This window comes from Tauraco erythrolophus, chromosome 1 (assembly GCF_009769465.1).
Source record: "Tauraco erythrolophus isolate bTauEry1 chromosome 1, bTauEry1.pri, whole genome shotgun sequence".
In the NCBI taxonomy this organism is placed as follows: domain Eukaryota; kingdom Metazoa; phylum Chordata; class Aves; order Musophagiformes; family Musophagidae; genus Tauraco; species Tauraco erythrolophus.
Window position 1 is genome coordinate 110,307,910 of NC_141465.1, and position 25,917 is coordinate 110,333,826.

Sequence of the window (25,917 nt, forward strand, 5' to 3'; positions counted from 1 at the left end):
ACTTAGCACAGAAAACAGAGAAGCATATGAGCATAGAAAATAATCTGCTTTTAGGTATTACTTCAGTGAAAGTAAAGTCTTTCTACTATAAGAATGCATTTCCCTAGCTGAAAATAACACAGGAAGCAGAATGGGAGAAATTATTCATCATTCTTCTTCAAAAATCAGTACATTTTTACAGGTGAGATTATCGTTATTTAATTTGACCATCAGACAACATGAAGCTCTGGTCATAACTTCTCAAACGATTGTTACACTGACTGCATGCTAATGAAAAATGAAAAATGCAGTAGCAGACATTCAAGAATGTCAGAGCCATGAGATTCAATTATAAGAGTATTACTATATTTGTGCAGTATCTTTTCAGATTATTACATCACAGTAGCAGGGTTTTGTGAGGGCTTTGGGCCAGGAGGCAGATAATGTTCCTCAGACAAGCATCCTAACTGAACTTCAGTTTAGTGATAACTGCTCACCATGTCTGAAAACAAGCAAGTAAAGGGAATGCTGTTTGCAACTCTTTCTTTCAGACATGAAATTATTTTACATTTTTTCTTCTTCAAAACACAGAACAACTATTTCAACAATTTCAGAACTGAGCCGCAGAGAATTAACTGGATTTTTATTAACATATACACAAAAAGAAATTTAAACCTAAATTATGACGTGTCTGTGATATGCTTGTACGAACTGGGAAAAAGAGAACTCTCCTAAACGAGAGTTTGGGGGACAGGGAGTGAAGAAACTCAAATTAAAATACATTAAAGTGTTTCACAAACAGATCTAAAGTAAAAGTATGAATTAGACAAACAGGATCAACTCCAGAAAATTGATTCTTTGAATATTGATATATAAGAGGACAAGGAAGACAAAAAGATTCTTGTAGGCAACTTGTAAGTATTACAAATCAAAAATATATCACAAATATATTTTGTTTCACCAGTCCTTTGAGGTAAATAAATGAAGATACCACAATGACAGTAGAAATAACAAGAACAAAGGTAAAAAATGTCTCCAAACATACCTTTTCAAGGAGGTAGCCAATGACTAGAAAGCCTTTTCCACCAAGCATTTGTTCTTGCATGGCTACTGAACTCTTAAGAAGCTCCACCAAGAAAGCCAATAAGGTAGCACTGCATGTAGAGAACAAGCATTTTTTCAGATTATAAATGTAGAAAAATCGATCTGTTACATTCTCAATATTCACTAGCTATTAAGGGAACAGAAACAGGCTTAAAGTGGTGAACAATTTCTTGACAGAATACAAATCTTACTTTTTCTGTTGACAAAATTCTCCAATGATTGTTCACATATTACAACAGTAGGAGTGGGAGTTTGTATTCAAATAGTAGTGGAAAAATCATTTTATCAGCTCTCCTGATTTGACCAGGATCATCCCAGGTTTTAAACATCCAGTCCTGCAGCTTCCAGTTGTAGACAAAGATTTTGCAGTTGGAAGATGCAGGAGATGATGAGTTGGATCCAGCTGACAGTGCTGGAACGATGCAGGCAGGGGCTATGTCAAACATTTTACCATCCAGACTAACTGTGCTAAACAGTAAAATTTATGGCCAAGAAGTATATAATCATTCCATGCTTTCAGTCCCTATAGTCACTACTACCACCAAAATGAGGCATAAAATGGCTGAACATGCATGCGGGCAACAACACCCGCCACAAACCACAGCGGAACAAGAGCAGGGTGGAGAGTTTCCTTCCTATTTTCTCCAGACCAAACATGAGAATATCTAGGCCTGATAAAATAAAGTCTGAGAATCACTTTCATCCAGTTAGAAAAGCAGAGAGAGACTCCAGAGGCCACAAGAAAATCACCCAGCAGCCCATCCCAGCATCATCTGTGAGGTGTTCAGAAAGCACAGGGAGGGAAAAAATGTGTTCAGAAAAGGTTACTGTTTAGAAATAAAAGAGATATGAAAGACTTCAGGAGACAGGCTTGGCATGAAAGTGAAACTATGTTATGAAAACCAACAGAGGAAATATATGACAGATCAATGCATGGCGGGAGAAAAATCACAATTGGCTCTTGAGTGTATTTTTGATTCCCTCTCACCACCCATTTGTTGCTGAAAAACCTAGAGGAAAGGGATAAAGAAAAAAACCCATCTATGCTAGAAAGGAAACATTTAATATTATTTTTCAAATATCTCAAAAAGGCAGATGACGGAATGCATTGTACGGCATACACAGTGCATACATAAAGTTATTTTTCCTTTACTGAAACCAAAATAAGTGTAACAGTTCCTAACTGTACAGACAAAAATATGCAACCATGAAGGTTCTCACACAGGTGGTGGGCATAGGTAAGGGCAAGGGTGAAAAATGTGGCTTTTGCAGCTATGAAAAAGTGAATTACAGGAAATGTCCAACCTGCATTTTATAAATTTCAACTTTACTTACAGTATCTGGTCAGTTAATGTTCGCTTGCTCTCCAAATACAATTTTTCACTTTGAAATAAATGTTGAGATTGGTTAATCCATGCCAGCACCAAAAAATAAACAATGACTTGAGGAAAACAAGATTTATTCTATTTGGTGAGCAAGGCTGCCACGCAAAAAGTACACAGTGCAGGTAAAGTACATGCTGTGAACATGAAACAGTGCCTTGTCTTGTTTCATTGTCGAATGGTCACAATAATCAGTCTAAAATCACATACAGAATGCTCCACAGAGTGTCAGCAGTAAAAGAACACAGATAATATCCATTTACAGAACTCCAAAGCTTTTATCAAAACAGCCTATCAAGTTGTCACATCAATTTCAAACCACATTATATGCATCAATTTTTTCTTACCCCGACTGAAAGTTTCTATTGTATTTATAATCTAAAATAAGATACTTACCATTTTTACTACATGACAATCCACAAGAAACTCATGTAAAGTGTTGAAGATTTATATTCAGAAACTTTTTTTTTAATTGAATAGAAAAGAAAGAAAATTCTATCTAGATAGTGCTTACTATCACCCTTTACAAGTAACCTCATGATTTAGAAGGACAACCCATTATGCATAAAGTTAAGAAACAGCTTACATCTTTGCAGGATTAGAATGGAAATTACAATAATAAATACTATTAATATTATATTGAAAAGTCAAAAAAATTCTTAAAATTGATTTAAAAGATTGTTGTACAATGAACACAGCACCAGACTTAAGTTTAAAAGGTTCTGCTTCCACTTCTGTAAGTGATTTATCAAAAGTCCTTTTCTTTATGTTGCAGTTTATTTGTCCACTGTATGAACTTAGATGAAAACTCATAGGTTGGATTTATTCTTATCTTGTATTAATTCAATTCATACACAATCGTTAGAAATTCTGATAGGACTCCAAATACAAGTTATAAGACACACTGACACCCTAACAACAGAGATTTTTCTGTTTTCTTCTTTTTAAGTACACATAAAACACACCAGTCAACTCAGAAATAATCAGTGGCCAGATAATATTTAACCATGCCACAGACACAGAAACATACAAGCTGGTTCTATGCAAGAAAGATTGAATCAACAAAGTTTATTAATTCAGATAGAATTATAGAGCCCAATATATAGAATTACAGAGCCCAAATATAACTTTTTAGATATTAACCATCTTTATATGGGGTATGGCTGAGCTGATTAATCCTGCCTGTCTACACTAGCTCTGCAAAGAGCTAGGTCAGCTGTCACTGCAAAGTGATGCCAATGTTTCTAGTTCCAGGAAAATGTATTAATTCAGCCAATACTTTTGTGAATGAGCTATGCCTCTTTCCAAGTCCAAAATGGCTTTTAACATCTATTGCAACAGACACATAAAGACACAAGTCAGCTCTGCAGAGTCAGCTCAGGTTTGCAAGCAGTAACTCTAGCTTCTGATTCTTCTGCATTATCCAAGATTGCCACCATAAATAATAGAGCTGACTATAGTATATAATAATTCAAATCTTAGGATAGCACACGTGAATGCATCATTACACTTTACACCTTCAAGCATATAAAAAATTCCAAGCACCAGAAAAAAGCAGTAGTTAAGGAGAACCATAGAAGCCCCATAGAAGCAAAATGAAGTTTGAGGTGAATTCTCTAAGGGACAATGTTATTGATGAAAATTAGCACCTTAATTAAATATAACTAGTAGTTTGTCCACATAATTATGCAGGAAATGAATGTTCTGCATAATATTTTAACTGATAGAAGAACTGTAAGAATAAAATGGAAATGTTCTTAAATTCTCACTGCATGTACAGTACTGAAGCTATTACTATCTGAAGATGATGATCAGAGACAATTAGAAAACAGTACATGCTTAGTCTGATTTTTTTTCCAGAAATCTTGCTTACACTTGTTTCAGATGAAACTTCTTTTTTTGGAGGAGGAAAGGAGGGAATGAAACTGCACTAAATAACAGCTGTTGCACAAAACACTGCTTTTACATGTTATGTTATCTATCTTATATATTTTATGCTAGAGAGCATTCATTCTACCTGAAAAGACCCAACAGATAACAATTCTCAAATAAGCTTTCCCAGCCTCTTCAAAACTTCTCTTTCCCTACATGTTCAGACTGACCTCAAGCAAACACTTAAACGTGTGTGTGTATATGTATATATATATATAAAAAAATCCATATTGACACAATGGATCTTTTCTTCTCAGTATTGCATTTAGTCTTCTAAAGAACTGACTGCCTCATTTAGAAGATTGTACCCAGAACTTTTAACATATTTCTAAAGATGGTCAATTTATGTAGTTGTCTTGGCAGCTGAAAATGAATTAAACCTGAAGATTTTAAATGTAAAAATTATCAGCAGAACCAGGTTGCCAAAATTACGCTTTTAAAAGGTTGCTGTTGACATACTGGAAATAATACTGATTAGAAGACTGTCTTCTAAGATGAAAAATTTTCAAACAGAATTTAACAAACTTACCAGTAACTAAAATGCATCGGATTGCTGCTGGGCTCACATTAAACTTGCAAAATTCTGTGCACTGCCACACAAAATTTCTCTCCATTCTTGCCTATTTTCAACTCTCCTAGATACAAAGGCAAATATAAAGGATACTTCAGCCCATTCCTACATCTCCTCTACACCACACTCTGCCTAGAACAGATCAGTTTGTCTGCAGTGCAGCTAAGATACAGATACACAATGAAAGTATATATGCCAACCAACACTAAATCAGACAGAACTATGATTATGATTTCTAGAGAAAATTATTTCATTTCAGGATGAAATTTTTTCAGCAGTTTTCCATTTTCTGCTAAGAAGCAGAAAAAAACAAAAAGGTTACAGATTAAAAAAATGAAGATGATGTATTTCCAATGGTTATGATACTGCCTTTTTCTATAATTAGCATATAGTAGAGACATTAAGTCTCTGGAATACTGCTACGTTAAAAACTGAAGATTAATTATATTGTTACGGTATTGCCGATTTTCCCCTCAAACATACATGTTCCTGGTAAAGACAAAAAAAAAAATCCCAGAAGCATAGAACTAGTGTTCACAGCATGCACTGTCTGACTGGAAGGTGTCCCTAAAGATGCTTTCATCTCTCTACAAATTTATTGTATTTGTGAAGTCGTTCTTATGGCGTCCAGCGAAGTTACAAATACTACCTAGCTTATTTCACTCATCCAAATATATAGATATAATTAACTACTATGTTTCAATAGTTCATCATTATGTTTCAACATTACAATCTTTCAAGGTCACAATCTTCAGCCAACAGCCATGCAATGTTACTCCTTAAATAAAAAGTATACTACATTAATTCACAAAAACAACGGCTTCTATAGACAACAATCTTTAAAATTCTGAAACATGACACTTCCTTTTTCATTAAAAATAAGAATAATAAAAAAAATTAATAAATACTTCATTTTCACTGCCCATTTATATCTGTGAGAATTTTAAAGAACCTTTTCATATTACATGTAAAAGAAGCTCACAGTGGAAATCCCAGGGTTATGAAGTCTATGCTGTGACAACTCTTGAGCAAGAGCGAGCCTTCTTTGTCAAACTGACTGGTAGTTCCCGCTAAGCAATTATTACTGTTTTGTGGAGGTAAAATACAGGACAATTTAGATAAACTATTCTTATGAAATGAGTTTCTATGACTTCACTCATGAATGAAGCATCCTGTTAGGAACATCGGTCCTATATTCAAATGAACTCAGATGACAAAGGCTTTGGAGGAATAAAGAAAAACCCTAGAAGTCAGGAATTTGCACCACTAGGACAAAAGTGAAATTTGTCTCAGGGGTTTTGTTTTCTGAGAAATCACTACATAGATCAATTTCTCTCGTCTACTCTTTCCCATGATAATTTTCTCAGAAAAATTTACATTAATTACTTTAAGTTTTTTCTGGGATTGTGCATTACGAAATTATCTGGATTGTGTAATACGAAAGGCACCTTTAATTAAAGTAGGTGTGCAGCTATAAAAATCTAAGTAGCTATAAAAATCTAAGTATGTTGATTAATAACAGATGATTTAACTTGAAGAGGCTATGTAAAAGAGGTCGATGCAGATATTTGTTCTGCCTGATTATCTTTGGGAAGGATCCTTTATAAACTATTTCCATTTGTATTTCCAGCTTCTCCAAAACAAGACAAAAGGATTATATTATTAACTCCATCACAGGCTACTAGTATGATAACTATTAAAAATTAATCTTAGCATAAACAGATAAAGTGGTATTAAGGAAAATCATACACCAACAACTAATGTTTTGGTTTTACACACAAAAAAAATCCTAAGGTACCTGTTCTTTCACTTCAATTCAAAATGCAATACTGGCTGTATGGAGATAAATAACAACAACAACAATAATAATAATAATAATAACAACAATTATTATTATTATCCTTTGTTCACTGGCTGCCATGACATTTCATTGTTAGGAAATAGCATCTTGCAGAAAAAGTCGAATAAGTTTGGCTGATTCATTAAGTACTTTGTTACTTCATCAGAATATTTACTAAATGTTTCAAAGCTTGGACTTGGAAATCCTCAGGGAGAAGCATTAGCAATATATTAGCAATATATTCTGATGAAAAGAAGATATGAGATGATCTCCACTTCCTTACTTTCTTCCTTCAGGGAGAAAACCAAAGCACAAAGGGTAAGCATGGATTTCAGAAACTGTTTTGACTGCACTTATTATACAGTTTGGGAATACAAAAAGCGATTTTCATCAAGGTATATTCACAGCTAAAGCATGAAATCAAACACTTCTGCATGTTTTAACACAGTCAATTACTCATATTAATTCATTCACATTTATGCAGTCATGGCCACTAAATCCTGTGTGCTGCAAAGCCAAGAAGGTTTCCCCAAACCATGCTGGAGGTAAGAAACTCAGAGCAGAAGAGAAGCAGACAGATGGTGAAGATGGAGAGGAAGTTCCCATGAACTACAGCTTCAGCAGCTCTCTGAAATGCTTCCTTAGCTTCCAGTTTAACCGCTTTTTTTCTTTCATAGAATGGTTAGGGTTGGAAGAGACCTTAAATATCTAGTTCCAACCCCTCTGCCATGGGCAGGGACACCCTCCACTACACCAGGTTGTCCAAACCCTCATCCAACCTGGCCTTGAACACTTCCAGGGATGGGGCATCCACAACTTCTCTGGGCAACCTTTTCCAGTGCCTCACCACACTCGATGTAAAAAATTTGTTCCTTATATCTAATCTAAATCTGCCCTCTTTCAGTTTAAAGCCATTGTCCCTTGTCCTATCACTACACGCCCTTGGAAAAAGTCCCTCTTCAGCTTTCTTGCAGGCCTCCTTTAAGTACTGGAAGGCTGCTATCAGATCACCCCGGAGCCTTCTCTTCTCCAGGCTGAACAGCCCCAACTCTCTCAGCCTGTCTTCAGAGCAGAGGTGCTCCAGCCCTCGGATCATCTTCGTGGCCCTCCTCTGGACTTGCTCCAGCAGCTCCATGTCCTTCTTGTGTTGACGACTCCAGAGCTGAATGCAGTATTCCAGGTGGGGTCTCACAAGAGCTGAGTAGAGGGGCAGAATCACCTCCCTTGACCTGCTGGCCATGCTTCTTTGGATACAACCCAGGATATGGTTGGCTTTCTGGGCTGCCAGCGCACATTGCCGGCTCATGTCGAGCTTCTCATCCACCAGCACTCCCAAGTCCTTTTCCTCAGGGCTGCTCTCAATCCATTCTCCGCCCAGCCTGTACTTGTGCTTGGGATTGCCCTGACCCAAGTGCAGGACCTTGGCCTTGTTGAACTTCATGAGGTTCTCCCAGGCCCACCTCTCCAGCCTGTCAAGGTCCCTCTGGATGGTATCCCTAAGGATGAGACCTTAGATCTCCATCAGATGCACAAAGGTAAATGCAAGGACCTCAGAAAGGATGACTTGTGTACCCACCGTCAAGTTTAAATACTTGGGCCAGCTGGGGCAAACAAGAAAACTCTTGAGACATAGTAGGAAGACAGGTTAGGTAGGCAGGATACTACTACCTGGCATTCATCATCGTTGCTATCATGATCTTAAAGTTAAATCAAATCAACTAATGACATTATTAATTAAGAGTTATTGGAAACTCACAGATTTTTCATATTAAACTAATAAAAAAACCAAGACATCACATTTTATTTCCTATCAAGCTGTGCTATTTCCTATCTGTGGAAACTGATACAAAAACTGTGTATTTACTATTAAACTGTTCATCTATCTGAAAGCAGATGCAGCAAGTACTAGTCACGTACTGGAACCTAAAAAGTCACCAATTGAATACAAACAGTACTAAAAAAATGAGTACAAGGTCCTAATTGATCAAAGAAAAACACAGAAAACATTTACAAGAAAAGATGAAGAATATGAGTTGAAATATTAATGTTTTCACCCCCCACCCCCTCAATGATTCTGTTTCACTAATTTGCTCACAATAGGTGGGCAATACACTCTGTATCTGGAATATCTATATTAAAGAGTCAAATTAACGACTAATAAAACTGAGAAGATGCCTATTTTTTTTTTTCTACAAGTTTGGGAGGGGATATGTATCACCTTAAGAAATTTAAAGTGGGCCTAAGCACTGCGTTTATTTAGTATGTTAAACAGTAAAAGTATTTTTGACTTTCATGATCTAGTGCATGCGATCTAGCAAATCCAGTTAATAAGTTGTAGAATAATATAAAAGAATTTTGAAATGATTTAACCTATTTAAGCAAACAGCTGTAGCTCCTTCTACTTTCAAATATTTTCCCGATATGGTACAGTCCAAAACAACAACGTCTTCTGAATTAACACTTTTTTTTAATTCTGTGATGGAACTGGGTCAGAACCAAAGACTGCACACCTCAATATGTTGTCAGAATCAGCCTGTATGTCAGTGCTCAGCAGACTCAAATTTATTCAAAAGCATATACAAGAGACCACAAGTGAATTATTACATAAACACCTTATTTTCTATTCTAACCAGAGTACTGAAAAGCAGGATGAAAAGTAGCAGTCTTGACATTCAAGTTGATGGACCACTCTTCTGAATAGCAGGTGCATCACCTAATCTAAGAAAACATACTTAAGATATGAACTATTTCCGTTCTTTTAATTTCAGTGTATGACAGCATAAGAGTCTATACAGTGCTTCAAAAGCAGAATTGTAGGTTATTTCAATACTTCATCTCACAGAAGATGTAGGTAAGGCACATAGGCATACACACATTAGAGGAATAAAGGACATTCACGAATAATAGCATTAAACCACAAAGCTGCTATATTCACATTGCCCTGCTTTATAATTTAAAATTTTATGTACAAGGAATCTACTCATTTAGAAAAGATTAAAATTGCAAGTGGATTAAGACAATGAAAAAGCAAGGTGTTCCCTCATAGTCCTGTTAACAAACTCCAAAAGTTAAAAAAAACACCAAAAACAAATAATGAAGAACCTTGAACTAATTAAACAGATTTTTATATGCGTAGGAGAGGAGGAGATAAGAAGCGTTCAGAAAAGCAGTCTGGAAACCTAGGAAATTTACATTGGGGTATCAAACTATTGATACTTCCCACCTCCCAGGAATGCATTAGGACAAAAGGCTACACAGCTATTCAAGGAGCGACTTCTGAGTCCCCCCAGTTGGCCACCAGAAAGAAATAAATTATGCAGCCATAATAAGCCTTTACAAACATAATGGTCTACTGTCATCAAGCATCATCTGTATCTTTTTTTTTTTGGCAAAACAGCATAAAGATTATCCGTTTATAAAAATAAATAGATTGCAATGGCTGATTGCGAACTACTTTTCAGAAAGAAGTGGTGCAGACTTCAGTTGCTGTTGTAGATATATTTTCATAGGTAAGACAGGTATAAACAAGTATCAGATACAGTTCAAAACCCACATTTCAGACGGGAAAAAATAAGGAGAGAATAGTCAAAAAAAAAAAAAGGGGGAAAGAAGGAAAGGACTCAGTAAGCATAGTTCTTCCCTTATTCCACTCCACAAATTAATCTTAAACGTATTTCATGTTTAGCTCCCTTTCCCCATTATTTCCTTTCTTTTCTCCCAGAAATATTTTATTCCTTTATTTGCCTATTTGTTCACATAAAATATTATTTTTCTCAATATCTACATCCTATTAAATTAAATGTAAGAAAATAATGCACATACACCAAAACCATGGTAATTCAACATTTAAGTTACATCTTAATGTTTATAAATATAGAAAGGGTGACTGTCATGAGGATGGAGCCAGGCTCTTCTCAGTAGCATCCAATGACAGGACAAGGGGAAATCGATATAAGCTGGAACACAGGAGGTTCCGCTTAAACATGAGGAAGAACTTCTTCCCAGTAAGGGTAACAGAACACTGGAACAGGCTGCCCAGAGAGGTTGTGGAGTCTCCTTCTCTGGAGATGTTCAAAACCTGCCTGGACATGTACTTGTGTGATCTGATCTAGGTGGTCCTGCTCTGGCAGAGGGACTGGACTAGATGATCCTTCGAGGTCCCTTCCAATCCCTAACATTCTGTGATCTCATCAAGCAGCCATTTGCTCAAAAGTCTTATTAATATGTTCTTGAGTTAGGATCACATCTTGTTGTATTATGCATTTGTACAATCATATAGTGTAACAAATTACAGATCTCTTTTTAGAATATAATCTAATTATAGAAGACGTATTGATTTTTTCAAGAACAACTTTTTTTCCTACTTACAGTTCAACTAACTCCAGAAATGTTCTGTACATTTTAAATTGAACTTTATCAATGTTCTCACTCACTGGAAAGACCACACACTTGTGAAGAATCTTTATCTTGACTTATAAAACTTACATTATATTAGCTCTCCATTTTTAAACAGAGCTAGTTATTCCTTTATCATTTATTACAGACTCAGCTCATTAATGAACTTAACATATGTTTTATTCATATGTATGGGCTCTTGCACACATAATCTTCCTTAAATTGGAATACAGCATTTTTGCCTACTGCTGTGCCAGTAAACAAGAACATATCGGGATTTTTTTCCCCCAAATTTAATTCAAACCAAATGTTTGGGGTTTTTTTCCCAATTCCTCTTACTTCACAATAGTTCCATGTAAAGTACGTATTGGAAAACAGACTACAAAATTAAATATCCCATATGAACCAATAGAAAACCATCTTTTCTGTCTTTAACACTGAATAAAATAATTTGCACCACTGTACTGATGGGAAGTAGAATTCTTTATTTTTAAGACTGTGGTGTTACTTCCAACATTGCACTACAATATAATTGTGAAATACATTAACTTTTCACACTACAGAAGAAATAAAAACCAGCAGCCATCTTAGCTACATATATTCAAATTATCAAAGGGGAAAACAAATGACTGACAAAACTTCAACAAATTGAATAATTTCTTAAATTAGATTGAAACAAGTTATCTTTCATGAAAAATTGTACCAATGTATCACTTTCAGTTCAATTTGTAAAATTGTAAGCAATTTTAGTATTATTTAATTATTTTTCATTTAACTGATTTATTATCGAACTACCTAATGGAATAGGAAATATCTAGAATAATTAATAGTGGAGTATTCTAAGCAGGAAAACAAGTCACGTACTCTGAATTATGCATTTATTTTATAAATTTATTCAAATACAAGATTCAGGTTATGCTGCCCCTAAACACCTGCCCCGTTTTCTACCAGGTTTTGGTTACATACCATCCTACAGTGAAACACTGTACCAGTTCTACAGCATTATCTTTTCAGTTTCGTGACCTCCAGAGCTTTAGGCCACATATTTTGTTCTGACAGGTTTAGACATCTTGTATTGCCACTACAATAGAAGCCTGCCCTGACAAGCAGGTGGCAAGAGATCTTCTTTGCAAAAATTACTACAGTTGAGCTAGCTTTGAACAAGTCAGTGTGGGTATCACAGAATCATAGAATGGTTTAGGTTGGAACAGACCTTAAAGATCATCTAGTTCCAATCCCCCTAACACAGGCAGGGACACCTTCCACTACACCAGGTTGCTCAAAGCCTCATCCATCCTGGCGTTGAACAACTCTAGGGATGGGGCATCCACAACTTCTCTAGACTATCTGTTCCAGTGCCTAACCACCCTCAGAGGGAAGAACTTCCTCCTTAAATGTAATCTAAATCTATCCTCTTTCAGTTTAAAGCCATTGCTCCTTGTCTTATCACTACATACCCTTGTCAAAAGTCCCTCTCCAGCTTTCTTGTAGATCCCTTATAGTTACTGGAAGGCTGCTAGAAGGTCTCCCCATACTGACAGACTCCTAAGTGGTCCTTTGCAGGCTGTACACAGAAGCATTCACCTAACTTCTGCGCAGGCTTTTCAACCTAGGGGTTACTTCCACAGCATCAGAGCAGAGGCTTCATGTGTCCCTGTTTAAAACACCCTTGGGGTGTTCCCAGGCACTGTTGCAATTGTAATATGGCCACAACGTAAGTGAACACAGCTCTGACTTTCTGACCATGTATTAATAAGCAAGGAGATATCTTTCGTTAATTTTGAATATTATTAAATACAAATTCAAATGACACTGGCTTTGTGAAAGTAAACAACACTGTCAAGTAAAAGCACATTGGTTTCTTTTAGAAGTTGCAAGAACTGTCACAAAACTATCCTTGAAGAAACTAGAGTTAATTTGAATTAATTATTTAATCCAATCAATTTCATGCCAGTTTCATCTGGAATCTCATGAGATTAATATAATTAACACACCTCTCCAGTAAACTACTTTAAAAAAAAAAATGTTATTTTCAAAGAAACAAGGGTAAAATTTAAGTCACAGCATTTGCAAAAGAAAACAAATCAAATATTCTGAAAACAAAAATGGAAATATTCTTAGCTTAATTTATTTTTATCTTGCTTGAAAGCAGCTTACCAAACTGTTGTTTCCACTTGACTGTCATGCAGCTGTCGGTTGTCTAACTGGGCAAAGAGAGGAAAAAGAACTTGGATCCCTCCTATGGAATGAATTGCGCTGTGAATGGAGTGGGTTACGATAGCTTTCACGTCCTAAATCAATAAAATAAATAAATAAAAGGAAAAACCTCAGTTAATCTCAAACTGGAAGGACAGTTACAAACATAACTTGGGAACACTGTAACACTAAATTGAGTGCAAAAGAAATCAGACTTGGTTTATTTTCATTACTTATGTTTCAATTATAATTGCTATACTTGCAACTTGCTAAACTGAAAATTTTCAGTATCGTGGCAAACTACGCCTTATGTTATGAAGTATATCTTTCTTAATGAAGAAATATTTTTTTCTCTAGAAAGTGAGCAGAGGAGTAACAGTTCAAGTGACAGATATATCAAGAACTGAAATAATACAAAATAGCAATCTCTTTGTACACAGCACGCAAAATCCTCTTATTACCCAAATGATGTTGAGGTAACAGTAATCACAGAACATTAATTTAGTAGCACAAACCTGAAGCATAAGAGCATGGGGGGAGTGTACAAAAATTGAAGGATTTTCCTTTGGTGAGGATTCAAGGCATAGCTGAGCATCAGTAGCCTTCGCATTATAAGTAAAAGCAATGCTACTTGCAAGTTTCCCATCATAGAGCACTTGTTTATGGTGCTCAGCCAGATGAATGTCACTCTCAGATTTAAATTTGAACGTGCTCTGAAAAAAAAAAAAAGACAACACAAGTTTTACAAAGTAAATATTTTAGACAAAACCCTTGCCACAAAATGTGCATAAAATACATTGGACTTGAGAAGAAATACAGAAAGTGTTAAATTTTGTTTCAATTTTCCAGTAGTTTAATGCTACTGAACAATGAGACAATTTTTTTTATTTACTCTACTCCACATCAACATGTCAATATAATATTTGGTATTTTATGTAGCATTATTTTTTTCTCCTTTCAGCATCAGTGTTAACAAGTTTCAGAAGTAACTATCTGAAAGAAATATGTCACACCAAACAGCTATAAATATGTTAAAATAAAAAAAATGAGCATACAACACACTAAAAATAAAGAACAAATTAAATGCCTTGTATTTTAGTTTATATAAACTCACTCAGAATATTGAATCCTAAATCATTTTGATTAAAGGAATAGTTGTTGTTAAACAACATTAACAGTCAGGAGTACCTATAAACAAGTTGTTTACACTAAAAAAAAATTCAAATAAAGTTATAAATGCCATATTTTAAATGAATGATTCTCAGACTCAACGCTTTTACAAAGGAAAACCAAGAATTTCTATTAGTCTTAAACATAACATGATTCATATGTGATTTAAGACTAGGTTTTCTGGCAACACTGACAAACCAATCAAGCACAAGAAGAAAGATTTCTGCCCTTCTGCAAAGCGTTGTCAGATTGACTTGGCACATAACTACTTCTGCATGTAACAATCATTTGACAGTCGCAAAAAGACAAGTCACAGTAACTCACAGTGCTGTACTGACACAAGTAAAGTAAATTCGTTAGAAATGACCATCATTTAATTAATGCAATATATATATAATATCTTCTAAAATCTTTACTCAGTTTAAAATAATTTATTGCTGAGGTTAAGTATGAATAATTTTGGTTTTTTTACTGCATATAGCCATCACAATTCTCTTTATCCCTTTGGTCCTACCAGATCTTTCCCTCTCTTCCCCAACACAGTAAGAAATCCTGTATCATGAAAATATTGAAAGTACTGTCACTAGGGTTTTGGTTATCCAGGCTAGAAGAATGAAGCCAGACAACTTATAGACTATCAGCTTCTCTTTCCAAACAAATTATATGTTCCTAACGATTACGTAAACCTGTAAAACCCATCCAGCTTTTGCAGAGCTCTCAAGGCTGCTGGAAACTCTGACAAAATTCTCTTGCTTACAGCCAAATGATGGGAAAGTGCATCTGCTCAAGCAATGGACACATGGCAATATAAGGTCTTGTGACAAGCATCCATTTGTATGTGGGTTGTGAGACTGATGTAGACTGAATAGACTGGGCACCTGACCGCAGCTGCTGGAGAACCCTTGAAGCAGGTCTGTCAGTCAGCCCTGTCCCATGCTTGGTGATGTCAAGCAGGAGGGAGGCAGCCATGCCATGCTGTAAATGTATGAGATGTAGGTACCATAACAGAGAATGCATGTAGGAAGGGCAAAAGGAAGTGAATGGGAAGTCAGTGGTTTAATCTACATTTGTCAAAGGATAATGTTTTCTTTGGCTGCATTAGAAGGAGTGTTTACAGCAGGCTGAGGGAGGTGATCCTTCCCCTCTGCTTGGCACTTGTGAGGCCACACCTGGAGTTCTGGGTTTCCCAGGAGAAGAACACCAGGGACTTACTGAAGAGAGTCCAATGAAGCGCCACTAAAATCATGAAGTGACTGGAGCATTTCTCCTATGAGGAAAGGCTGAGAGAGCTGAGACTGTTCAGTTTGCAGAAAAGAAGCCTCAGGGGAGATTTTACCAATATGTATAAATATCTGAAGGGAAGGTACAAAGAAAAAGGAGCCAGGCTCTTCACAGTGGTACCCAGTGACAGGACCAGAGTCAATGGGCAAAAACTGTACCACAGGAGGTTCCCTCTAAACATCAGGAAACACTTTTTCACTGTTAGAATTACTGAGCACTGGCACAGGTTGCCCAGAGAGGTTGTGGAGTCTCCATCATCAGAGATATTCAAAAGCTGACTGGACACAATCCTGGGCAACAGAGTCTTGGTGGCTCTGCTTGAGCAGGGGGTTTGGACATGATGACCTCGAGAAGTCCCTTTCAACAACCTCAACAAGTCTGTGATACTGTGATCTGCATTTGGGTTAAGAGTCCATTTTTTAGAGAAACTCCCAGATATCCCCATTTACTGCTCTGTTCATACTGAGAAGCTGTTCAGAACCAAAGAGACTTCCTTTTGGCTGAAACTGATGTGTTCTGCAACTGGTAGTAGTCATTTAGCCCAAAGGATCAGACTACAACCTATGTGAAGTAAAACCCCCAAATACACACACTGTGGGTATTCGGTCCTCAGCACCAAACATTTTAATAGGAAAATGTGTTCCTATTGTGCAACACTACTTACTCATTCTTTTAGGTTTCTACTTCAGTATTATGTTTAGAGCTTGAGAGTTGGCTCTCTGTTGATATGGCTGGCTACATCTTACCTGTCAGGAAATGACTGCTACAGATTACTGATTTGTCCTGAGAAAGGTGATGATGTATTTCTCTCCAGAGGGCATTTTTAACTATAGAGATAAATCTCTGTGTACTTTCTGCAGAGGCAGAAACAATTTAGTGATTTCATTGATTTCTGAAGATACCTGCATTCTGCTTGTATTATATTTTGATGTTTTATCACATGAAAACACTTCTTACTCAGAAAATTTTTCATGCCTCTAAGTTTTGTCAGATCCTAAAGCTCAGAATGTTTTATCTCTATACAGTTTTTCATAACTTTGCCATTTTAAATATGCTAAAGTGCTTCAACACAGAATTTGCATCATTTCGTTACCATGGAATTTTGCAACTTTTAAAATTTCACAAGTTAAAATAAAATCAGTTTGATAAAACAAATTTTGACATTTTTCTACCTCCTAGTTTTCAGTGTTTACTATGTCTCAAGACTTTATCAGAGATCAGTGTTTGAAAGTCAAGCACAAATAAGTTATGAATCAATATAATACTGTTTCACATTCTTTGGAGAAAAACAACAATTAAAGGGACTTTCTACCATCAAAGCCTAACAGAAGTGATCATAAATTGGAAATGCTAATCTCCCACCCAAAAGATTATCATAACAGAACGGAAAGAGAGGCTACAAATTCTAATATATGGTACTACTTTATTACTAACATTGATCTAGAGAAAGAGAAAAAGAGAAAAGAAATTCAGTAGTAGGGACTTGGGAAAATACAGCCACAGGAGGATAGCAGAGGCTGTCAGGTGTATAAGGTCAAATTGCAAATCATTAGTTACTGGTCACTGAAGGAACTTATTTGAGATCTGGTACAACTGGTGTGAAGGCACAAAGGCAGCAAAAAAAAAGCCTTACATTTAACATATTCAATACATGGTAAAAATATATACAAGATCCACAAAGAAGGTATAAAGGATAGTTGCTGCTCCTACAGGAATAGGAGAGGGAGCAGAGCGAGCTGAGAATTACTCCAGCACTGTCTTCTCCAGTAAAAGCAGCTGTGCTTGATCAGGACCACTACTTAAACAATATCAGCTTTGCCTCTCCTTTAGCCGCGAGTGCCGCTTTTTGACTTACCATTCACCTCTCTTTGCTCTTGTAGGTTCGGCGACCATACATAAAATATTATATTGTGCTTGGCTAAGCAAATTTGAATTTTCAAGAGTATTTTGTGTTTGCATAGGCGTGCATTAATGCATTTTTACTCCAATCTTTGTACATGACAAAAAGATTGATACTGCAGCACTGATCAAGAGCAAACTCAGACTCAGTAACATATGGAATAATCTGGTAACTCGTTTTGAAATGCATTTGGGAGGGTTACGAGGAGTAGTACAGACTTGACAGGGCTATTAGGAAAGGGCTTTGTTGAAACATCCCTTTACAAAGAGCACCGAACACTGCTATCAGATGCATCTCTTCCTCCCACATTACCTTCCTTGCCCCTCTATTCTGCGTTTATCAGCTGCTCAGGATCTCAGCTGAGACATGCTTCTCTCTCCTCTTTGCTGCCTGGGAACAACGATGGGTAGCAGAAAAAGCACAGTGAGAGCAAGGATGCTGCTCTCATTTCCTTTTTCTTTCATCAGTCTCTAGCAACTGAAAGTGTCAACATAGTAGGTGAAAGTCCTGTTCAGCAACTGCAAGACTCAAAGTGAGTGTTGCTTTATTACAGATAAAACCTGGGAATGCAAATATTGAATTCTACTATGTTTCTACTACATAGAATTTAAAATTTTGAGATACTTTATGGATGAATTTAGGAAAACTTAATGGGGAAGAAGCAACTCACACAGTTCTACTACCAGTGTATTTTCCTCTCTTCCCCTTTTAAAACTTTGATTACATGCCATTTCTACGCAATAGTTATTAAGTGTGGCAGCTTTTCAATATTGCTACTCACATAATCAACATAACATCTTTTGTTAAAAAAAAATAGGCCTTTTGTTACAACTGAAAATTCAGTATTTCAAAGTAAAGTATCTATTTGCTTAATAAGAAAATTTTTATATTCAGGCATGCTCGTTACAACAGAATGCACTCAGAAGGACATACCAAGATCTGCCTTTCCCTGAACTTTGTCGCTTTGATGTGATTTGCAACACTAGATACCACATATATTCACAGATTTGTGCTTACCACACTGGAGCTCTGGTATGTTGGAAGAATATGCAGATTTTTCTGTATTCCAGACATCTTAATGGCAGTCATTGTAGACTAGGGACATTATGAATAATTGTGAGGGTAGCTGAATGATAGGCAAAATCATCATCTCTTGTCATGAATAAATGATGTAGAGCACTAACTAAGGGATGGTTATTTTCCCTAAAGAATCTGAATCCTGGGATACAGTGGACTAAAGTAAGAATTGTAAATCAAAGGAACTACTACAGACAGTCATAGGAAAGAAAACATCTGTATGAAAACATCCTCCAAAAACTCTCAAGTATTTTGAATAATCATCCTTTGGGAGAAAAGCTTTGGCACAACGGGAGTTCACAACGCATCCAGAATAGTTGCTCTTTTGGAAAAGTTGAGGTTGATTCTTCCAGTTGGTTAACAATATCAACAATTAGAATGAACAGGATATGTAGTGAACTGCTTAAGAACACTTTCTGAAAGGCCAGTTTGCATAAGCAAGTCAGGTAAGAGCAAGAATGGGATCTCTAATGTCCAGCAATTCGACCTTTGTGTCCATTGAGGCTCCCTTGGACTATGAAATACCACACCGAAGTGCTCTGAACTGATGGACCTTTGCACCCGCACAGAATCAGAAAGAATTTACAGAAATAAACTGAGATGTGAAAGAGGCAAGCTTTGAGTGAAAGCCATAACCAGCCCTGAGATGTCTAAATTACAGGACATGCTTCCTTTTTTTTGGCTGTGGGTAGACCTTGGGTTGGAAGAAGGGGAGAAAAAAAGGGTTCTGTTTTGTCTTATTTTTTGAAAATAAGGAAGTTAAAGAACAAAACTGTGTTATTTCTAAGGTCCTGCTCTAGGAACCAGCTCTTTTTAACTGCTACTAGTAAAACATACTTTCAGATTCTTAGACAAGGAAGGAAATTACTTTAGAGAGGAAGGAGGTGTTAACTGTGCTGGTAACATGATCTCAACCTAAAAAATTTGATATACCAAAGAAAAATACCCCCGAAGTATTAATTTTTATCTAACTGACATTTTATAAAAATCGTTAAGAAGCTACAGGAGTGAAGAAATGTAGTTCAAGGGAAACCTATGAATCAAGTAAGGTAATTTGACAACACTGCAATAAGGTTCGTGCAGTAACTACTGGAAACGTAGTTTAGCGTGAAAGCATGTATGCCTTATGAACTCCTTCAACACTCACAAAATATTACATAATAATTTTCACTTCTTGAAACAAATGAGAGCATTATTTCTATTTGGTATCACTTCAGTATGCTGCTGCAAATCCAGGAACCTAATAAATTCATAAAGATTTACTACATTTATTATTAAGAAGCATTAGGTTACATTACTTTCTTATGTATGACCAAAAAAACATTTGCAGAAATACTTGTTCAAACAAAATACAGTATTAAGTTTGGAATAAAGTACTCCTTGTTTGCACAGGTGATACACATCTCTTGACTGACTGAACATTTTTAGTTTCAAGGCAGGTTTTAACCATCAACCGTATGCAATAGACTTCCTCTTCTCCATATAACCTTGACATATATTTGGCTATTTACATTACATAAATACCATAAAAGATATTTTCAACTGTCACTGTCATTCAAGTGTTAGCTGTCATCAAATAATTTAAAACTATCATTTTCAGCACACCAAATTAATATTATTAGAATCTAAATGTTGATTTTTACTTGCTATTTTTTTATTTTAAAGTTCGAGGGTTTTTTAAGTTTTTATTTTCAGAGTATACGATTTATATGAAAAAAATGAAATTCTACTTCAGATTATACCACAAATTTCACAAATCAGAAAAATAAAATTTGGGAATAATTGATGGTAGAAATTCAATAGTGGTCAGCTGGGGTTAGATTTATTTTCAAGCCTTCTCCAGTAGGCACTTTCTGCAGACTTCTACAAAGTATCTGCGTTGTTTTTCTTCATGAAATAATACCTTACGCAGGCATTCCAAGACATAAGTGATTGTTCATGCTACAGATCCAAGTTTATGCATGCACCATTAGTTTGTCCAAACTATCCCCTAAAGGACACCGGCAAAACATGAGTAAAAAGCTCAACTTCCGCAGAACTGTTTGAAATCACGCATTTGAACAAAATTGGTTTATTATGCCTTGTTCAATGTTAATCTGCCTTAACTTAGTTTTTATACACAAACAGTAGAGAAGAAAGTTATTTCCCTGGTACTCAGTACACCAAACACAAAATTGCTCTAATCTGATTATGACCCAAAGTCATAAATACCACATAGAAACATGTTTCAGCTATGCTTTAAAGAGACAACTCACATCTTTCAAAAAGCTGGTGGAAATTAAGGTTAGTTAGGATACTTGAAGAAATATTCTTTTGCTGAAAATAAATCACATAGCTCTACATGATCCTAAGAGGAATATCTACATGCAAATATACCTTCCAAATATATCTATCAATTATTTTCTTTTTCCAGTTTTACGTTTTTTAAGTTCCATTATTACCTTGTATCCATTCCATTATTACCTTATATCCAGGTCCTAACTGATGTATTGCAAAAATCTGTGCTGGGTTGAGTGCTTCAGTGAACACATATACTGCTCCAAGCTGGCCACAGAACACTCTATTAGCATCAGCAGTCTCCGAAGAGCCAAGAAAACACTTATCATAGCTCTGTTTCAGAAAGAGGCAATGTTAATGAAGTTTAGTCATATAAACTATACAATGAAATAATATTCATGTACAGCTACTGAAGCCAAAAAATAAAGAGAGACTGTAATTAAGAAAATAGATCAATCATTCATTTCTTCGGTACCTGATTCCCCGTAGTGAACAACTTCATTTGGAATTTCGTAGCATTAATTGTTTTACAGATCAGTATTACAATGCTGTTAATGACTGGCCAATAGGTTTTGTTTATTATTACTTGTTCGATATACACAGAGAAAATCAGAACAGTATGTTCAAGTACCAAATAACCTTCCCTATTGCCTTCTAGGAAATATGAAAGCCTTGAAGCTCCTTGTAATTATAATCAGAACTCCCACTGCTAACACACGAGAACATGCGCTGAAATACACTCTTCTTTCACTGTTGTGCTAACAAAGCTAAACATCTCTAGTAGAAGAAAAAACAAATACGATTTTTTCCAGCGTGCAACTGGTGCATAGTCTTCCTCTATGACCACAGCCTATGATGATGTGGTTTGACTTTCAACTCCTCTTCTGTCTTCTTCCACAGCTATAAAAGTTGTTATTTTCCATTCCTCCTTCCAACAACTATCCTTCTGCATAAAGACCTTTTGCAGTTCTCCATCTATCTATTTCCTATATTTCAGATTTGAAGTAGTTTTTTGAGGGTTTGTTGTTGTGGGTTTTTTTCCCAATTTAAATTTATTTTGCAAGAATTAGGTTAAGTTCTTCTGGTGCCTCCAAGAAAAAAGGCTTTCAGATGAAAGAAAGTTTAGAACTTAACTGTCTAGAATAAAGATCTCGGGAACTGCAAAACAGGACACAGCATAAGAGGACAACAATAGGAAGCACAATGATCTTTGGTGAGGCTATTTTCTCAGCTTCCTTGAGTCACATGCACTTTACATAATGGAAACAAGGATCAGGCGTCACTTTGAGCTGAATCAAAAAACTAGTAGAATCTGCATTAGGAAGCCTGCTTTTTCATCTTGCTTGGCTGCTGAGTTTTACCCTAAGAAAAACTGTCAGTCTGGAGAATGGAATCAAATTGGAACGAGTCCAGAGGAGGGCCACGAAGATGATTCGAGGGCTGGAGCACCTCTGCTATGAAGACAGGCTGAGAGAGTTGGGGCTGTTCAGCCTGGAGAAGAGAAGGCTCCGGGGTGATCTGATAGCAGCCTTCCAGTATCTAAAGGGGGCCTACAGGAAAGCTGGAGAGGGACTTTTGACAAGGGCATGTAGTGATAGGACAAGGGGCAATGGCTTTAAACTGAAAGAGAGTAGATCTTGATTAGATATAAGGAAGAAATTTTTTACATTGAGGTGGTGAGGCAGTGGAACAGGTTTCCCAGAAAAGTTGCGGATGCCCCATCCCTGGCAGTGTTCAAGGCCAGGTTGGATGAGGCTTTGGGCAACCTGGTGTAGTGGAGGATTTCCCTGCCCATGGCAGGGGGGTTGGAACTAGATGATCTTTGAGGTCCCTTCCAACCCTAACCATTCTAGGATTCTATGATTCTATAAATATGGTGAACTGCTACAGCAACTGAGACTGTCTAAATATTTAGGAGGAAGTCAAAGATCTGGAGCTCAGCTTTGCAATGAGATGAGGTAAGAGGTATCCAGGATTTTATCTCTGATTTATCCTCCTTTTGACCAAATAACTCTTCTAATTTTTTTCCCTTGGAATTTCTAATTCTTTTAATATTTTTTTTTTTGACAAAAACAAAAAAACTGAAAAAGCTCCCACATTAAAATCGGTTCAAAAAGTCATAACTAAGATGCACGGTGCAAAAGATGGGCTACGAGACCACTCTGAGTACTTGTAAATGTAATGGTGAAACTACCTAACAATTTTCAGTCAGTTCATTAAAGTCTCGCTTAGCCGCGAAGGCTTTACTGACAACTGCGCCACTACAGTCAGAAAGCGTTAAGTCAATTCATGTTGAGCAATTGCCATTCTTCATGCTTATTTGAGGAATTTGTCTGATGTCTTCCTTTTTCCTAGTTTACACTTAGACGTTCTGAGACATATATTCCTGCCTATTTCAAGGGTATTTTCCTGGATTCTTCTACTTGTAATTAACTGTACAACAGTCATTGTAGCTCTCAAGGAATTTTTTAAATATAATTACATTCTAGGTCTGTTAACCTGTAGTAATTTCCAGTTCTGTCTTTTTTCAGTCTTACTAGATTACACTTTCTGTATTTCTGGTCTTTCATTCTGGATTAGGTGTTATAATTATTTTTGTTTGGAGGGAAAGGCTAATTCTTTATCTTCTGGTAATTTGTATTCACTTCTGTTCCGGAAAAAAAAAACTATGCTTAAAAGAAAAATAAATTCAACTCAGTCCCTTAATCTTAGACTCAACAATGTAAATTTAATAAATGTTTTATTAATCTAAAAAAATATTTAATCATAATGCATTTTGTTCAGTGGTAGCTTTGACACAGTGAAGAACTGAAAAATCTTGTCTTCATTATATTTAGTGTTTTAAACACTACATCTCAATTATCTTATAATGTTTTTGTATAAGACTGCACTTTTGTATGTAAGATGCACTTAGTCAACAATATGCAAATCCTGTCCTTTTCTCAGTTTATGCAAATCGTGTCCCTTTCTCAGTTCTCACTGTCTGTTTTCACAACCTGTAATGTTAAATCTATCAGTACAATCTATATGAGTAGTTATAGACAATATATGGCATAAAGAAAGAAGAATGTTTGGCTGACTTGCATAGTTTTTTCTTTTCCCTCAAAGCTATTATGGTAAGGTATTTTCTTGTCATCTTGCATAACACTGAAGTTACATCCAAGTGGAAGGCTATGAAGGTAGAAGTCAACAAATAAGCTGGATACTTGCTCAAGACTTTTCAAGGGAATACTTTTAACAATTCAATCTTTATAAGAAACAAGAAAGTTCCAATCCAGTTAAAACCAGAGCTTCTGGTCTTAGCTAATGTGTAATAGTGCTAAGGAGCCTGTGCATGCACTCTCCTATTTTCCTTTTAATGTCTTTTACACACTGTTGCATTCATACATCTTTCCTGAATTTCTCCTATTTTCTATTCTATTTCTTACTTTTGACATAACAGGTTTTTATTTAAAAACAGAGAGCTAATGATAACTATTGTCTTTCATAACTCGGTCTACTCTCTAGTAGACAAAGTCAAACCTTAGCAGAAACTTAAAAGACTTATATCGAAACATCTAAAGCTTGGCAAACCAATCCCATCTTAAGAAAAGATTGTACTTCTGTTACATGAGAAAGTGGAAAGGAATACTGTGAAGAAAATATGAATAGAAGGAGCAGGTCTTCCTGCTAAGTATTTACCATTAAGTATTACAGATCCCCACACCATATAACTAGTAACTCAGCCTGAATCCTCTGAGACCTCAACTGGCTTTTCAATCATCGCATTCTCAACTATCACAAAAATGTTTCTATTACCAAGGAGAAACTATGCTCTGCAAAAACTGAAAGGCTTGCCTTTTCTTACAAGTGGAAATGCTTTCAAGAAAACAAAGAATTATGATCAGCAGCTTCGGCGAGCAGAGTCCTCCTACTTTAATTAACATGTAATATTTAAACTCTCCCTTTCAAATCCAAGTCTGCCTCTAGAATTTAGCAAAAGGCAGTTAATTCCTTAAGTACAAAAAAGCTTCCTTATCCTACACAGGCAGTCAAAACCAACTCATAATTATATTATAAATAAATAACATAAATGCAGCAAGCTGGTGAATGAAGCACTCAAAGTCTAGCACAGCTAGCACAAGAGAGAATAATTTTGTCTGCCCTCCCCAACCAAAACTTTGTGCCAGAAAGAGTGTCTATTTTCTGCACCATTAGGTGTAGACTCTCAAAACTTCAAAAGTAGAAGATATGAAAAGAGATCACCAAAAAATATCTTGAAACCTATATAGATTTCATCAAAAGAATTTAAATGTGAAAAAATTGAAAATGGATGCATTTCCTGCAAGAACATAATGTTAATTTGAACTCAGTCCAATTAACAGATAGATACAGATGTATTTAAAGGTGTACATCCAATCTTCTCCAGGTCAGAATGACTGGTTTCTGCCTGGGAGACACGCAGATGCAAGATCTTTGCTGTGTCTTTGGTCTGAGCTGACTAATGCTATGCAACTGTATGTCTCTCAATATCTTTTAACTGGTTTGGATGGCCAATAAGGGAGGACATCTCTCTATAAAAGTTTACTACCCAAGAAAATTGCTCAGTATTTCAGGAACGAAATTTTGTACTACTGAATTTATACTTGCTAACAATACTAAGTAAATATTAATACCTTAATACTTAGCCCAGCATTTCTAATATTGGTCAACTGCCTATTTACTGAAGTAAATTCTAAGAATAAAAGGCAAAATATACCTGTTACTGGAAGACAGATCTAAGACTTCAGACTTCGCTTAATATTATAAATCTCTTGGCACTTCTCCATGCTTC

The 25,917-nt window shown here is 36.0% G+C and overlaps 1 protein-coding gene across 7 annotated transcripts in view; it reads right to left on the bottom strand.

Moving 5' to 3' along the window:
* The window catches only part of NBEA (neurobeachin), a 531,270-nt gene that overhangs the window by 380,458 nt on the left and 124,895 nt on the right, over positions 1 to 25,917 (bottom strand). For all 7 annotated transcript variants that reach the window (XM_086612868.1, XM_086612875.1, XM_086612851.1 and 4 more), the window contains exons 8-11: positions 21,291 to 21,437; positions 13,915 to 14,112; positions 13,361 to 13,494; positions 1,025 to 1,133 (exon numbers count right to left, since the gene is read on the bottom strand). In XM_086612868.1, coding sequence (XP_086468994.1) covers positions 1,025 to 1,133; positions 13,361 to 13,494; positions 13,915 to 14,112; positions 21,291 to 21,437 — 588 coding nt within the window. The remainder of the gene's footprint in view (positions 1 to 1,024; positions 1,134 to 13,360; positions 13,495 to 13,914; positions 14,113 to 21,290; positions 21,438 to 25,917) is intronic.